Source organism: Paramisgurnus dabryanus, chromosome 2 (assembly GCF_030506205.2).
Source record: "Paramisgurnus dabryanus chromosome 2, PD_genome_1.1, whole genome shotgun sequence".
In the NCBI taxonomy this organism is placed as follows: domain Eukaryota; kingdom Metazoa; phylum Chordata; class Actinopteri; order Cypriniformes; family Cobitidae; genus Paramisgurnus; species Paramisgurnus dabryanus.
The window spans coordinates 23,677,245-23,693,086 of NC_133338.1; the positions used below are offsets into that span (position 1 = coordinate 23,677,245).

General features: G+C 36.4%; 1 protein-coding gene across 2 annotated transcripts; it reads right to left on the minus strand.

The window, feature by feature from the left end:
- Positions 1–1,572: 1,572 nt before the first annotated feature.
- On the minus strand, positions 1,573–14,054 carry LOC135730777 (NACHT, LRR and PYD domains-containing protein 3-like). 2 transcript variants are annotated; one of them, XM_065248693.2, is made up of 10 exons: positions 13,986–14,054; positions 13,433–13,624; positions 12,040–12,170; positions 9,027–11,189; positions 8,004–8,177; positions 7,494–7,667; positions 7,058–7,231; positions 3,783–3,956; positions 3,317–3,363; positions 1,573–3,220 (listed from the first exon to the last, which is right to left on the minus strand). In XM_065248693.2, the coding sequence occupies exons 3-10, from the start codon at positions 12,150–12,152 to the stop codon at positions 2,694–2,696; spliced, it is 3,546 nt and encodes a 1,181-aa protein (XP_065104765.1). In that variant the 5' UTR covers positions 12,153–12,170; positions 13,433–13,624; positions 13,986–14,054; the 3' UTR covers positions 1,573–2,693. The 2 variants fall into 2 exon arrangements, with proteins under 2 accessions (XP_065104765.1, XP_065104764.1); XM_065248692.2 differs by having other exon boundaries at positions 13,396–13,624.
- Between the last annotated feature and the right edge of the window lie 1,788 nt (positions 14,055–15,842).

A 15,842-nucleotide genomic window follows, 5' to 3' on the forward strand; every position in this document is an offset into this window, starting at 1 on the left:
GTTTACCGTGTTCTGCTGAGTGGGAACTACAGTAGCTGAGAAGGCATTTCTTTGCGTTCTTTTTTTAAATAGGACATATCATGAAAATCTGACTTTTTCCATGTTTAAGTGCTATAATTCAGTCAGGGGCAGTTTCCTGAACAGGGAAAAGCTTAAGCCACTACTGGGCCTTAGTTTAATTAGGAAATATAACTAGTTTTAACAAACATGCCTTACTACTTGTGTGCATTTTGAGGCAAAACAAAAGACACTTATATTTTAAGATATGTCAGTGCAAGTTGTTTTTAATTTGGACAGCTCTTACATTTATTTTAGTCTAGGACTAGTCGAATCCCTGTCCGGGAAACTGCCCTAAAATCAACTTAGAAAGTGTGAAAAAGATCAACCCAATAACTAAGTTTGGGTATACCATTCTCTGCAAGCATGCGAAAAAATTGATCATTGAAATGTATCTCCCCTTGTGATGTCAGAAGGAGATAATTCCAGCCCCTTAAAGGGACACTCCACTTTTTTTGAAAATAGGGTAATTTCCATCTCCCCTATAGTTAAACATTTGGTTTTTACTTTGTAGAAAGTTTCTTTACAGAGTGGGCACTGGTAACATGCACTGGTTTTCTGGTGCCCGAGCTGCTGGAAAATACTGTTTTCTGGGATTTTATACCAGTGTACAATAACAGGGTCATTCTTCATTTGTGGTTGCCCTTTGCAACAGTTTGAGATTCAGTGTGTAACAAAATGTTCCCACCATGTCTCGGAGAGATTTTCTTTAACACAAATTAAGTTTTAGACAATTCATTTAGTGTTAATTAAATTGGTAGGCCTTTAATTAAATTACATTTTGCTTACATTTAATAAGTCTCTGCCATTTTATGTCTGTGGTGTTACAACAGTGAAAGTTGCGCCTTATTAAGTAATTAAATGTGCTTGATCTGAAGGGTGCACTTAAAATTATGATAAATAAAAAAAAATCATGTCACACTTTATTATATAAATTTGTGGTGTTAGGCTGCATTTGGATCAGCAGTAGCAGAGCGACACAATATCATTTATTTTTAATGGAAGCTTGGCGACTTCCGGTGACACGAGGGACAATGACCACTGGCAACTGAATGGGGCATGTCCAGTCGCGCGACAAAGTTGAGAAAACTTTATGCAAATAATAAGCAACTTTCAGGAGTGACTACTTATGACAGCAAAGCAGTGGAGTTCACGTCATCCAGCTCTCGTCAGTTACTGAAGTAGATCAGTAATGTACTCATTGTTTATGACAACCAGATTTAGAAACGCCTCCTAACAGCCTCATTGAAAAGGTTAGACGACACACACAGCGAAAAAGTCGCTTCTAGTCTGAATGCAGGATTATACGGATAACTTGCATATCTGACTTCTTATTAGTATTAAATGTCTCCTGATTTTGAAATCACCTTTGTTAAAAGGGAATGAATTTGTTCTTAATTAAATATGGTGTTACCATCTTACATGGTAACAACACACATTACTGAAAATGCTTTAAAAATCTAAATTTCTTTAAACTTTCGTTTAACTGCATAATAAGAAAAACAGAGAAAAACATTTGTGTATTGCAGGAAATTTTATTATAAAAAGGGCAAGCAATTTTACAGATCTCACGTTTGCACATGTTTGTTGTAACACTTCCTGCTGCCAGTCGGCATCAAATATTTGTTCACAAATTTACATTTCTTGGAATATAGTATAGTTATAGGTAAGAATGAATGTTCAATACCTGACAGCAGTAATAACATTAAGTAAGGAAACTGAAAATCCCAAAGACAAACCCCATAATAGCCATGTTTATAAAAAATACAAATTTGAAAATAACCATACAATAATACATAATTTTAGTTAAATAGGTAGGTAAACCGCAAGACAACCAACTTTAAAGTGCACCCACTTTATACACCACTATTCTTAAATCCCGAATATAGATCTGTATATAAAGCAAACAATTAGTAAACATTAACATCCTGTAAACAAAACCAAAAACCCTAAACGCAAATAATAACCATACTATTTAAATAAAAGTAGAACTTTGACCATACAGTAATACACAATTTTAGGTAAACAGGTAGTTGAACAGCTGTACAACCAAATGTATACCCCAAAAGTGCACCCAGTTTATACACCAATATTCTTAAACCCAAATATAGATCTGTATATAAAGCAAACAAATAGTAAACATTAACGTCCATAATAAAAATAATAACAATAATGCAAATAATAACCATACAATTTAAATAAAAGTAGAACTTTGACTATAAATACACTGATATAGTAACATAGACTGTGCCCTACTGTACCCAGGCTGGTTTAAGTTTAAGACAACTGTCATATTTGTAACTTTTTAGGCCAATCTAAAAACAAAACTAAGCCCTCTTTTAAACTATATGCATGGTGGTAAGAGATTTGACTTGCATGCTTTAAAAAGGAATTTTTTTATCAAGTAATTAAGTACTCTTACTGTTACCTTTGAATGTGGCAACAGAAATTAATTGTCTAGTTTTTTTACTGACTTTACTGAATGAGCCTATGCTGCTTTGCACATACTGCACTTTTTCCATCATTTTTATTTTTGTTTCATTTATATTTATTTCCCTTAAATACTGATTTGAAGCACACTGAATTACTGTGTATAAAATGTGCTTTATAAATAAACTTACATTGCCTTGCCTACTTTAACAAAATAATATTGAGTCATAAATTCTAAATGCAGCATAGACGGGCTCAGTGAATTTGGCCTGGAATGTGTGTAAGCGTGTGAGTTTGTGCGTCTCTGAGACGCTGTACATGGACACAGTGCCGGCCGGCCAGTCCAGATATACTCCTATCCTTTTAATGCGGGAGGAAGGAGCAGGAATGTCAGAGCTTGCATGATTGTGCCAAGCGTAGTACTCGTCATTAAAGCAATTTAGACTCCAGGACAAGTCATTGAATCCAAAACAACACTCATCAGTAACACCCTGCCTCTTGATTCCTTTGTATGACACTGCTATACCAACCCACCTTTCCCCACTTGACACAACCTCCCAATAATGGCGTCCAGACAGAGGCTCTTTGGTCATAACCTGAGGCCATCCCTCAAATCTCTCCGGATGATCAGGATATGGCATCTTTTCATCCACAATCGTCACTTTTCTGTCCTCCTCAGACCGAGACAGATGTATATTTATTGAATTTAGGTCCAGGGTGAGATTACATGCATCTGCAAAAAAAAAGAGTTAAGTGTTTAAAAAATAAATAGGCCAACATAAAAAAATACTGCAAAAGGATTAAGTTGTGTTTGTGTGCAAATACTCACATTTCTGGAATTCAGGTGCGATTCTGGATTCACCCCCATTATCTACACTGTAGAAACACACACAAAACTTCAGATTCTAATCATCTAGTAAACATTAAATGCATTTGACTAAGAAAAACTGTATCACATTTAATTTTTTAAACATATTTTAATTTTTGATTTGTCATTGGTTTTAATGTTTACAATGTATGACACTGCTTTATCAAATGCCAACATCTACCTGGGTGTTTCTTATTTAAGATACATATGGATGTGATGTTTGTTGTAATGAACAGGGCATTGTGGATGCTGGATTATATAATCACAGTCTCACATGATGCTGTTTTAGTATCTAGTGTATAACATTTATTATGTGATTCAATCAGATTATAATCTATTTAATCTACTTACATGCTTCAATATTTTGGTTTTGCTGTAAATGTTATATCTGTAAAAAAAACAAAATAATTTGTACTGCCCAACATACTTGAGGATCTCTAGTTTGCAGTGTGGATCCTCCAGTCTTTCAGAGAGCAGCTTCACTCCTGGCTCTCCTGGGTGATTGTAGCTGAGATCCAACTCTCTTAGATGCGAGGGGTTTGAAATCAGAGCTGAAGCCAGACAAGAACAGCCTTCCTCTGTCACCATGCAGCCAGACAATCTAAACATTTCAGATAAGAAATAAACACAGCAGATTGGAGTATATAATTCATCCAAAATTCATATAATTGCATCCAAAATGAATTATATTCAACCTAATGATTCAATAGTGATCATGACACGTGAGGTGGAATATGCTATAAGTAAATTGCCTCAAAATAAAGCTAGTGGACTAGATAATATTTCTGCTGAACATCTAAAATATGGAAGTAAGAGGATATCCCCTTTACTAGCAGTCTGTTTTACTGGCCTTTTGATTCATGGCGTTACCAGAGTCAATGTTGTCTGTTCTGTTAGTCCCAGTTATTAAGAACAAAGCTGGTATGGTAGGCAACTTAAATAATTATAGACCCATAGCTCTAGCTAGTATCCTGTCTAAAGTGTTGGAAAAAATCTTGCTGGATAGGTTAAATGTGTTTATTAAATCTAAAGACAACCATTGGATTTAAGGCTAAACATGGTCTCTGCATTTATGCATTAAAGGAAATTGTAAATAAGTATAGAAATAAAAACTCATCAGTTTTTATGTGCTTTATTGACGCATCTAAAGCTTTCGATCGGGTCAACCATGCAAAGTTATTTAAAAAAAAAAATGAGACAAAGAGGGGTGCCAGAATATATTGTGAGAATCCTGGCTTATTGGAATGCCCATCAGATGATGCAAGTCAAATGGGGCAATAAAGTCTCTGCCCCTTTTGGGGTTAGTAATGGTGTGAGACAAGGAGGGATCTTGTCCCGAATTTCATTCAATCTTTACATGGATGATCTATCAGAATGTTTGAATGCCTATAAAACTGGGTGTAGGATTGGGAATTTGTGTGTGAATCATATTATGTATGCAGATGCTTGTGGTGTTTAGTCCTAGCAGTGCTGGTCTTCAACAGCTTTTAAATATGTGTTCTGAGTATGGTTTTAAACATGATATTTTATATAATCCTGATAAGAGTGTGGTTATGATCTGTAGAACTAAGGAGGATAAAAGTATAACATTTCCGGTCTTTAAGCTGTCTAATAAGAGTCTTACTGTATCTGTGAAAGTAAAATACCTTGGTCATTTTATCACAGAACACATGACAGATGATGAGGATATAGAAAGACAACGGCGTATGATGTATTTGAAGGCGAATATACTTTTACGTTAGTTTAGTTTCTGTTCAGATGAGGTGAAGGTGTCTCTTTTTAAAGCATTTTGCACTACACTTTATACTGCTCACACTATAGAACATCAAGTTTACAGAAGCTGCAGGTAGCGTAATGATGCTATGAGAATTTTACTTAAGAGACCTAGATGGCATAGTGCAAGTGAAATGTTTGTGAGTGCTAGAGTAATTACTTTTAAAGCACTGTTACGAAATCTCATGTATAGATTTATCTGCCGGATAAATGATTCTGATAATGAGATTATTGTGGGTCTATCTAATATAGGTGTGAGTACTACACGATATCAGTCAAAGCTTTGGAAACATTGGTATTGTTGTATTCTGTAGCTATTTATTGTGTGGGTTGATGTGTGGGTTGTTTATCTTGTCTTAATGTCTTGTCTGTGGTATTCTTTTGTTTTATCTGAACCCTGAGTCTGTAATAAAAAAGATTGATTGATTGATGACATCTGCCCATAGCCTGGCTCCGCCATTTGCAATGGAGCGTGGCCAGACTCTCTGTACAAATGAAATGAATGTATACGTGAGTCTGGTTGGACCAGGCTAATCTGCCCATAACATAGAAAACAAAGCAGGCTGCAGTTTTAATTTTTTGTTTGCACCGGAGAACATTAAAGTAAGAACCAGCATTTTAATAAGGCTTTTATGCAGTATCACATCTTCTGCCTCTATTTCACTAAATACTGGGCTGCTTCCTGTCAGCTGCCATTATATGTCATCAACCCTGCTTTTTGTTTGTCTTAATATTATTTCATGAGTCCACTTTCTCTAATTCATATACTTTGTAAATGGTGATAGCTGGTAAATGCACTATTGCAGTTTAATCTTTAGTGGTAGTTTTGTACACCTTTGTGGATGCATCTGATATCTGCAACTTTACTAAACCTAAAAATCAGCTCTCTGAAACCCCATTCACACAGCACTTTGATCCCAGAAATTTTCAGTAAAATTGTCAGAAAGGCTTCTGTATGAACACAAACACGTCCCGTAAATGTAATGGGATCGCTTCCGGACCTAGTAACATTGCCGTAACATTCAAAGCAAGCATTCTATGTGAACAAGAGGCAGAAACAATGCAGTAAGGGGTGTGGCCTAGTGAGGACGGGCGTGTCATCGCAATAAAAGGTTATGGTTCAGCTCTTCAACACAGGGATTTTAACGCAGATCAACATTCGGCAAATGTTGGCAAACTGGACTGAAGCAGAGATCAGGGAGCTTGTCACGATAGAAAGAAGTTACCGAGAACTGGTAGTTACAGGCATCACTTCATGTGACAGCTTTGTTTTATATCAAGACTTAACAATGGCACGAAAGAAGAAGTGTGTTTTTTGATGTAAGGAGAAGAAAGACAGCATTATGGAAACAATGGATATAGTTTGTTTACCCGGGGTAGCAGCAGAGTTTTGCGTGTGTTTGTTTAATGTTTAATGCTCAATTTCATTGAAAAATCCCAACCGTGTAATGAGTGTTATGTTGGAAATAGGCGCTTAAGTGTTTATTATATAAAGGACACAATCATGTAGTGAATCATAAGTTATCCAGTGTGTTGCGTGACTCGTGCCTCGCTCCTCCCGCAGTTCATAACTCCTCCTTCCGAATGTTTTCGTACGTTATCAGAAAAAAAAACGGTAAATCTAATCTTTCTTTTATAAATCTGATAAAACTAAAGACTCTTCGGAGATATGAAGATATGAAGGATGTAATACTACTCTACAGGTACTCCAGATTAACATCAGATACACAGAAACAGCGTGTGTTATTGATGCTTTAAATATGTCATGTGCCTTTACAGGATCTTTAGGGTATGTGTGTGAATGCATGCGCAGATTCTTGAAAATCATTGGCAGTGTGAATAACCCAAAAATCAAACGATCCTGGACAAATCCCGTTCGCATTGTCTGTGTATTTTCCATAATCTCTGTGTGAAAAGGGCTTTAAATACCTTAGTATCTCTATCTGACAATGAGGACTTCTCAATCCATCAGATAGCAGCTTCACTCCTGAGTCCCGCAGGTCATTGTTACTCAGGTCCAGGTCTCTCAAGGTGGAGTTTTCTGATTGCAAAACTGAGGCTAAATTTTCACAGCACTGATCAGTTAGATGACAGCTTGACATCCTACAAAAATAAAAATAGCAATTATCCATTATTAATGTTTTATATGGACTGATGTTTACCTTCCACTGTGATAGTTGCAATTTTTAATTATAATATCCACTGGTGAATACAGATTATTTTTTTAATTAAGAAAGTCATTGCATTTGTATTTATTTACTGTATAAAGGTGCAGAACATTAAAGTAACAAATAACTGTATAAATCTGTAGACTTTCATTAAAAATCCCTTCATTATAGGTTATTTTTCTGTGTGTCAGACAAACCTCAGTATCTTTAGTTGACAGTCTGAACTCAGCAGTCCATCAGACAGCAACTTCACCCCAGAGTCCTGCAGGTCATTGTTACTGAGGTCCAGCTCTCTCAGGGGGGAGTTTGTTGATTGTAGAACAGACGCCACATGTTCACAGCTCTCATCAGTGAGATTACATATTGCCAGTCTAAAAAAACAATTACAGGTAAAACATCACATAATACCTGTGCAGTAATGTTTCTGTATCCAAAAGGCCTCAGTACAATATTTTATCTAATAAAAAGCTTGTTCTTAAACAGAGCAATTTAAACCGATTAAGTTCTATTTCTAATTATTAAAACATAAAATGTACTTTATACTTGCAAACAACATCAGTATTTTTTTCTATAGCCTATTCCTTTAAGCTTTAAAAACACATTCTGAATATTCTGATTCATTTATCACTGCCTTGGAACTTCTTACTTTAGTTAATTGCTGTCCATTCATTATGTCAGCACAACTATTTTTTACTAAAATCACCAACCTCAGTACTTTTAGTTGACAGTTTGAACTCTTCAGTCCATCAGAGAGAAACTCCACCCCTAGATCCTGCAGGTCATTGTTACTCAAGTCCAACTCGACCAGGTGAGAGTTTGATGACTGTAGAGCTGAGGCCACACTTTCACAGCACTGATACTTCAGACGGCAATCAGCCAGTCTATAATTTAATAACCAATAAGTCAAATTACATTTGAAAGAAAATGTTTATATTATTTCAGCCTCTACGTAAACACACTCTTAAAATTAATTAAAGGTTCCATTAACTGGTCTTTATCAGGCTGTGTGGTTCCATAAAGAACCCTTTAACATCTACAGAATCTTTACGCTGCACAAAAGGCTCCTTAAAGATTGTAGACCATGATAATGTAAGAAAGGTATTAAGAACCTTTGGAAAACCAAAAATGGCTTCACTACAAAGAATATTACTAAAATTCAACACAATTTTAAAACATTTTTGAATCATTTTTGTAGCAAAATATACCCAAAATGTACAGGACTTCCATAGACCTGGAATAAAATAGTAAAAGCTTGTGTAGAGCATTTTAAAGGGCCCATAATATGCAAAATCCACTTAAAGTCAACATGTGTTTAAAATCAACAGCAGTGAGTAAAGGTCCACTTTAATCCCCATTAAACCAAAGCTATCTCGTTAGACATGCCGTCACACCAACAAAGCCCTGCCCACATTGTAGCACATTGTAGCACTAATGCAGCTTAAAATACTATTGTCCCAGACTGCATTCACAGGAATCTGATCTATTTTAACTGAAAGCATGAGCTCATTAGAATTTAAAGGTATAAACATAAAAACAGCACTTTTTTGCTCCTGCCCAAATAGGAGCATTTTGGACATGATATATAACAAATGATCTGTGGGGTATTTTGAGCTGAAACCTCACAGATATATTCTAGGCACACCCAAGACTAAAAATTGGCATAATATTGGCCCTTTAAAGACAAAGCATAGCAAAAGAATCATATGTGCTATCCTGAAAGAAATACTCACCGTGCTTTTCTGCTATTTTTCAGCGCTGGTAAAAGTCTCTTGTTGCCTTCCTCTGTTGTGTTGTATGACTTGAGGTCCAGCTCCTCCAGGACCTGCTCTGATATCTGAAGCATGTAGGCTATGGCTGAGCAGTGAGCTGGTGAGAGTTTCTGTGAACGTTTTGTTGATTTCAGAAACGTCTCAATCTCCTGGTACAGAGACTCGTCATTCATTTCAAGCAGACAGAGAAACAGATTGATGGCTCTGTCAGCTGAGAGACGCTCTGAATTGGTTCTTACATTTGTGATTTTGTCTTTAATGTACTTGATAGTTTCATCTGTGCTTTCGACGTTGCTCTCTGTGCGTGGCAACAGATGCTTTAGAAGTCTCTGGTTGGACTCAAGTGAGATGCCCAGCAGGAATCTGAGGAAAAGATCTAGATTTCCATGTTTACTTTGTATGATTTTATCAACAGTGATTTTGAGAAGCCAAAAGAGATTGTGCTTCTCAGATCTGCCCCCCTTCAATTTTTCCCCCAGAAAAATCTGCAGTGTATTAAAGTTCTTCACTAAAAATGAGTAAAACACATACAGTGCAGCAAGAAACTCCTGAAAGCTCAAATGTAGGAAGGAGAAGACCTTCCTCTCATTAAAGACAGATTCCCCCTTAAAGATCTCTTTGAAGATCCCAGAATACAGCAGGTCACGAACAGGATCTATGCCACACTCGTCCAGGTCCTCCTCATAAAACATGACATTGCCTTTTATCAGCTGCCTGAAAGCCAATTCAGCAAACTTCAGAATCTCCTCTCTGTTTGTTTTGAGGACTTCACTTAAATCTCTCACATCTTTCTCACCAAACTTCACATTCTTTGTATTTGTCTGAATTAGCAGAAAATGTATGTACATTGCTGTCAATGTTTTAGGGATTTTTTCTGTACAGTCACGTTCATCAATCATTTTCTGAAGCACCGTGGCTGAGATCCAACAGAAGACCGGTATACCACACATAATGTGAAGGCTTCTTGCGGTTTTAATGTGTGAGATGATTTTGTTGGCTTGATCTGGATCCTTGATTTTCTTTCTGAAATAGTCCTCCTTCTGATTGTCTTTAAACCCATGAATCTCTGTCATCCTGTTGATGTATTCAGAAGGGATCTGACCGGCTGCTGCTGGTCTGGACAATATCCATATACGTGCAGAGGGGAGCAGCTCTCCTTTGATCAGGTTTGTTATCAGCACACAGAGTGAGGATGTCATAGTCATATCAGAGACTTTCCCACAATCTGAGAACATCAACGAAACTTTGTTTTCATCCAGACCATCAAAGATGAAAACAATTTTACACATATTAAACATCTCAGCATCCAGCTCTTCAAGTTCAGGATAAAATTTAAGCAGGAGTTTGTATAGATTGTACTGTTGATCTCTAACTAGGTTTAAAGCTCGAAATTGAAGCACAAATATGAAGTCTACATCCTGATTGGCTTTTCCCTCTGCCCAGTCCAGGACAAACTTCTGCACAGAGACTGTTTTTCCAATTCCAGCAATGCCTTTGGTAAGCACAGTCTTTATATGTATTTCATCGTGCTTTCTGTTATCCTCGTGTCTCAATTCAGATAATGGTTTGAAGATATCATTGCACTTGATTGGAGTGTCTTGTATGTGTTTTGTCCTTGGTGCTTTCTCCATCTGTAAAACTTCATGTGGATCATTTGGGTCTTCTTTATCTTCCTCAGTGATGTAAAGCTCGGTGTAAATGCTGTTCAGCAGGACTTTACTCTCTTGTGTTTTGATACCTTCAAAAAAGCTCTCATAATGGTTCTTCATGTTGTTTTTGTGAGATGTTTTGACCCTTTCCAAGACATCAATCATTGATTGGTAAGAATCATCCTGCACTTTTGTGCCAGCGTCACATAGGTCATCTTTAGCTGCTGTGCTGCAATGAGCAAAACTATTAAGGCCGATGCCTCCCATGACTTTGTGTAGAACGGGGCGTGTCCTAAACCTTTTTCTGCACTGTGGACAGCAAATGTCTTCAGATTGTCCACACTTATCCCAGTGACTGCTGATACAATGTCTGCAAAAACTGTCTCCACAGGTAATAGTGACTGGATTCCTCATAACTTCTTTACATAATCCACAACAACTGGGCTGAACCTGGAGTTTATCTTCTTTCTCAATGCTATAAACAGACATGGGAATCTATTGTTGAAAACAACTACAATACTTATATGCAGTTTAGCCAAATCATCATTATTTAGGTAATTAATTTTACATTTCTAAAACAGAAACAGAAGGTAGATAATAAATTAATCAATTAGCCAATCAATTCACATGAACAGAATCAAATAAGGGCTCAACTGGCACAGCATTGTCTTAGCAATGTAAAGATCATGGATTTGAACCCCAGTGAACACACATCAGTGGCGGCTCGTGACTGCACTTCCGAGGATGCGCTAATTCAAAAAAAGTGTTCGGATTGTCACGCGTGTGGAGAGATCCTGTGTGCATCACGTGTTTTGTCAAAATAAGTGCCTGCTGGAGACACGTCAAAACCGTTTATGATAAAAGAGACGCTTACGTTCCCTAAATACATGCAACACACTCCATTAACAGTAAACTCTGATTACGCATGAGATTATGCGAGTATCTGGCACACGTGAGCGTCTCCTTTCAAGTTCAAGGCAGCAGGCACTTATTTTGGCATGACACATGATGCACACACAATCTCTCAAAGCGCAGAACACATTATTTTGAAATGACGAACCACATACATGACAAGCTACGTACATGTTGTGACGAACTTCGCATCGTGCGCTTCAAAAAAAAGAAGTCACCAGCAGCCACTGACTCACATATTGGGTGAGAGGTTATTGTTGGGTCTTGGGATTTTTTTAATGAGGTAGGCCCAAGCAAAATAGGGTATAAGTACTTCAGCACTGTTTGTACTTGACACTTATTTAGAGTAAACAATAACATACATTGTGAAGGAGAGGCATTAAGAAAGGGTTTGAGCATGTAAGTAGACTAACCTGAGGTCACAGTTGTTTTTATCCTGCTGTTTAAACATTATTATATGGTCCAAAGATGCATCACTCTTCAGTGACAAAGCACTGGGTGACCGAGGTGACACAGGGGTCTCCATTAGAGACTTATTTCAGATCTGTGAATAGACAGCATTTTGGACAAATAAAAATATATTCATAGCATAACATCATATTTTTGTGAATGATCATATCTGTCTGTCTGCCTGCCTAAGTGCATGCATGCATTTGTGTGTGCGTAGCCTTTAACCGTGTTTGTACAGTAAAGATTACTTTTGCACTTCTAAAATGGCATCTTCTTTGAAGGGCAGACAAACACAATACTAATCAGCTGCAGAAGCACAGAATCATACGACATGACAGTCTGAGGCCGGTAGTGGGCGGAGCAAGTGGTCTTTTGGTAAAATTAAATTTCAAAGTTTAAAATCACGTTTCTATCAAGAAATGTATCAAATTTTTTAAATTGAAAATATATTTTTATGATATTTGAGATGCAATTATATTATATATAAAAATATAGGGTGATTTCATGGCTGATTGAGACACTTTTTGCCATTGAGATGAATTGGAAAAAGTGTCCCAATCATCATGAATTCTCCAAATGTCTGTGAGTGTGTGTTAGTATGAATTATTGTGCTTAGACCAGGGTTACCAAAAACATTGCTGAGGTGGGTTTAAGACAATTGAAAGGGTTAGGTGTGCGTTTTACTGAAAAATACGTAACACCCGTGGAACATTTCTCAATCAATCAGAATAAAACATTCGACAGACCTGTGGTATATGACTCAATGTATTTGTAGAAAATGTAAAAGGTAAGAATTATCCTGTCCTACAAACACAAGACATTACACTACTACAGACAATTGTTAATAATTTTTAGTTAATGTATAGTTTATGATCCATTTTGTGTGTGTGTGTGTGTGTGTGTGTGTGTGTGTGTGTGTGTGTGTGTGTGTGTGTGTGTGTGTGTGTGTGTGTGTGTGTGTGTGTGTGTGTGTGTGTGTGTGTGTCTGTGTGTGTGTGTGTGTGTGTGTGTGTGTGTGTGTGTGTGTGTGTGTGTGTGTGTGTGTGTGTGTGTGTGTCATGATTAACAATATAAATTGAGCACGAATCTTAAAACAAAAAATAAAATAAAAAACAAAGCTTGAGCATTTGAAAATTTGATTGAAAAGCATTTTAATACTCCATTTCACAACAAAGCAAAGTAAAACTACTCCGCCCACTTCCGGCCTCAGGCTGGCGTAATCCTCGGATTGTCATAACGTATGGTCCTGGGATTGTGCAGTTACATCTCGACAAAAACCTCGACAAACAAGTGGTACACACGGAAGTTATTCAGCTCACCCCGAATTTCAGTCGCAGGTGGAGTCCTTATACTCACTCTGAAGTGCAGAGCTCTTGAAAGGTGAACCCTGGAGAGAGTAACCTACAGTTGTGTCTCACACATAGGCCTGTGCAATAAATACACATTCAGAGGAGGGAATAATCTCTTCATCTGAAGCGACCCCTTTTCTCAGTGCCATTCAAATGCGCTTGAAAGCCCTTTGGAACCCGCCCTTTATTATAGTGTTCACTGAATGGATACAGTTGAAAGATTAAAAAAAGTTTATACAATATGATGTTTCTTATATCAAAATTGCCACAAGCTCTACCAACGGCACACAAGTCTGGTAAATATACGTCGGTAACTATTTGACTTTTAATCATTTATAGTTGACATCTTGGAATACAGGAAAATACTTTTTTATTATTAACACAAAATCCTTAAGTCGTTCAGTGTCTCTAAACGATTTATTGTAATCGGTGATCGTCGACACACCTGCGCTTAATCTAGTGTGATAGCCTGCAATGACTATTTATGAATTCCTAAATAATACTGCAGAAATTAATAGCTACACAAGAAAATCAAACAAAATTAAAGTTACTCAACCTACCGTGAGACGTACGGGCATTTAAGTTCGAATGTTAAATGGCGCAGTTGAACGCAAAATGTCTTCTGCTCTTTTACCTTTACTTTCGTTTTAAAGCGACAAATGACTGCTGCCTCCGCGCATGCGCGTTGTCTCCAACCCGTATGGTTAATGCTGATAAGATAGACTGAAAACAAATTCTGTAGCACAAACACAAAATCGTTGTAGGGTTGGGTGGTATGTACCATAACTCTGTTTCTAACCATAAACACTTCAAAATAAACCAATATAAATCTGGTTATCTGGCTAAAATATTACTTAATTATTCTTAGTTAGTAGATGTTACTCTTTTTTGAAGTTAGTACCTGGTAATAATGATCACTTGTTTGATCTTATTCTGTAAACAATGGCCAAATGTCTATTCCACCTATTTCATTGTGCAAGAAAACCTGGATCACATACATTTACATGAAAATTACATTCAGTCTCCTGTTGACATATTTGTACTTGTGTAGTATTTTGTAAATGTTTAAAGTATTAAAGTATATAATGCTATATGCTACAATTATATATCATGCAAAATATAATAAACAAAATTAAACATTGATATAAAACCTCTCTAAACATTAAAACACTGGACAAAATATTTATTTCTAATAAGAAACGATCAGTATAAATAATCAAAGGCAATAAAGTTAAAGTAGATTTCCATAAGTGACAGATTTTAGAAGTGTGGTACATTAAATGATACACAAAATGATTATGAATATAAACATTTGTTCCAAAATATAATTTAGATTCTCCAATTATTAATTCTGCACATAACCATCACAAGCAATTTTCCATAAGAGACAGTATTCAGTAGGTCTATTCGTATTACACAGGGTTATGGGTAGTAACAGTATTACGTTTTTAAAATATAAATTGCAAGTTACCATATTTAGTTACAGTTAAAATTGTTGGTAATTGTAAAAAAGTTACATTAAAAACGTGATTACTAAATGGATTACTAGAATTTTTACTGTATTTTGAAATGTCTCACAGAGACACTTTACTTTGTATAATACATTAATTAGGATATAATAAAGTAAAAATATTACACAAATCACCTAAAAGCATGTTGATATTAATAATCTATGCACAATTAAGTCAATTACACAGGCATCACCCCCTCACCGGCACTATCCCGCCCCCTCAGATCACCATTAACGTTGAATGGGATTTTAATGATAAAATGTGCTATTTAAAAATCACATTTAGTGTATCTTTTCTAAAGTGAATAATAAGCTAAAATAGCAATATTTTAGTTAAGGACGATCTGTGAGGCAAGGTCAAATTTTGATTGGTCGCTTGACTAAGCGTTTTTGCCCAAACTAACATTACGTAAAATTTCTTGCAATACGGAAAGCAAACACGAAGGCTACGAACATTCGACAATTTCAAGGTTGTATATTGCATTAACGAATTTCACCATGGACATTTGAAAATGGATTAAAGGATTACTCAATTTTCTTTAAAAAAAAATCCAGTTAATTTACTCACCCCATGTCTGACATGGGGACTAAATTAATCAACTTTATTCAAGACACAAAAGTCCACAGAGAAAACACAGTACATACAATTTAAAACAGTACAAAGCATTTAAAGGGATACTTCACCGATTTGCCTTAAGCTTTGTATCGTTAGAACCCCAGTCATGTTTTTGAATGGTCGTGCATCATTCCCTTAGTTTCCCCTGAGACGGGAGAAATACTGATTTCAGTGTTGCACTTCCTTCTTTTAATGATGTAAAATCGTCATTTTGCATCATTGAAAGAAGGAACTGCTGTATTTTTGTCGAGGGTGAAAGACTACATACACCATTTTTACAAGGTGGGGGCT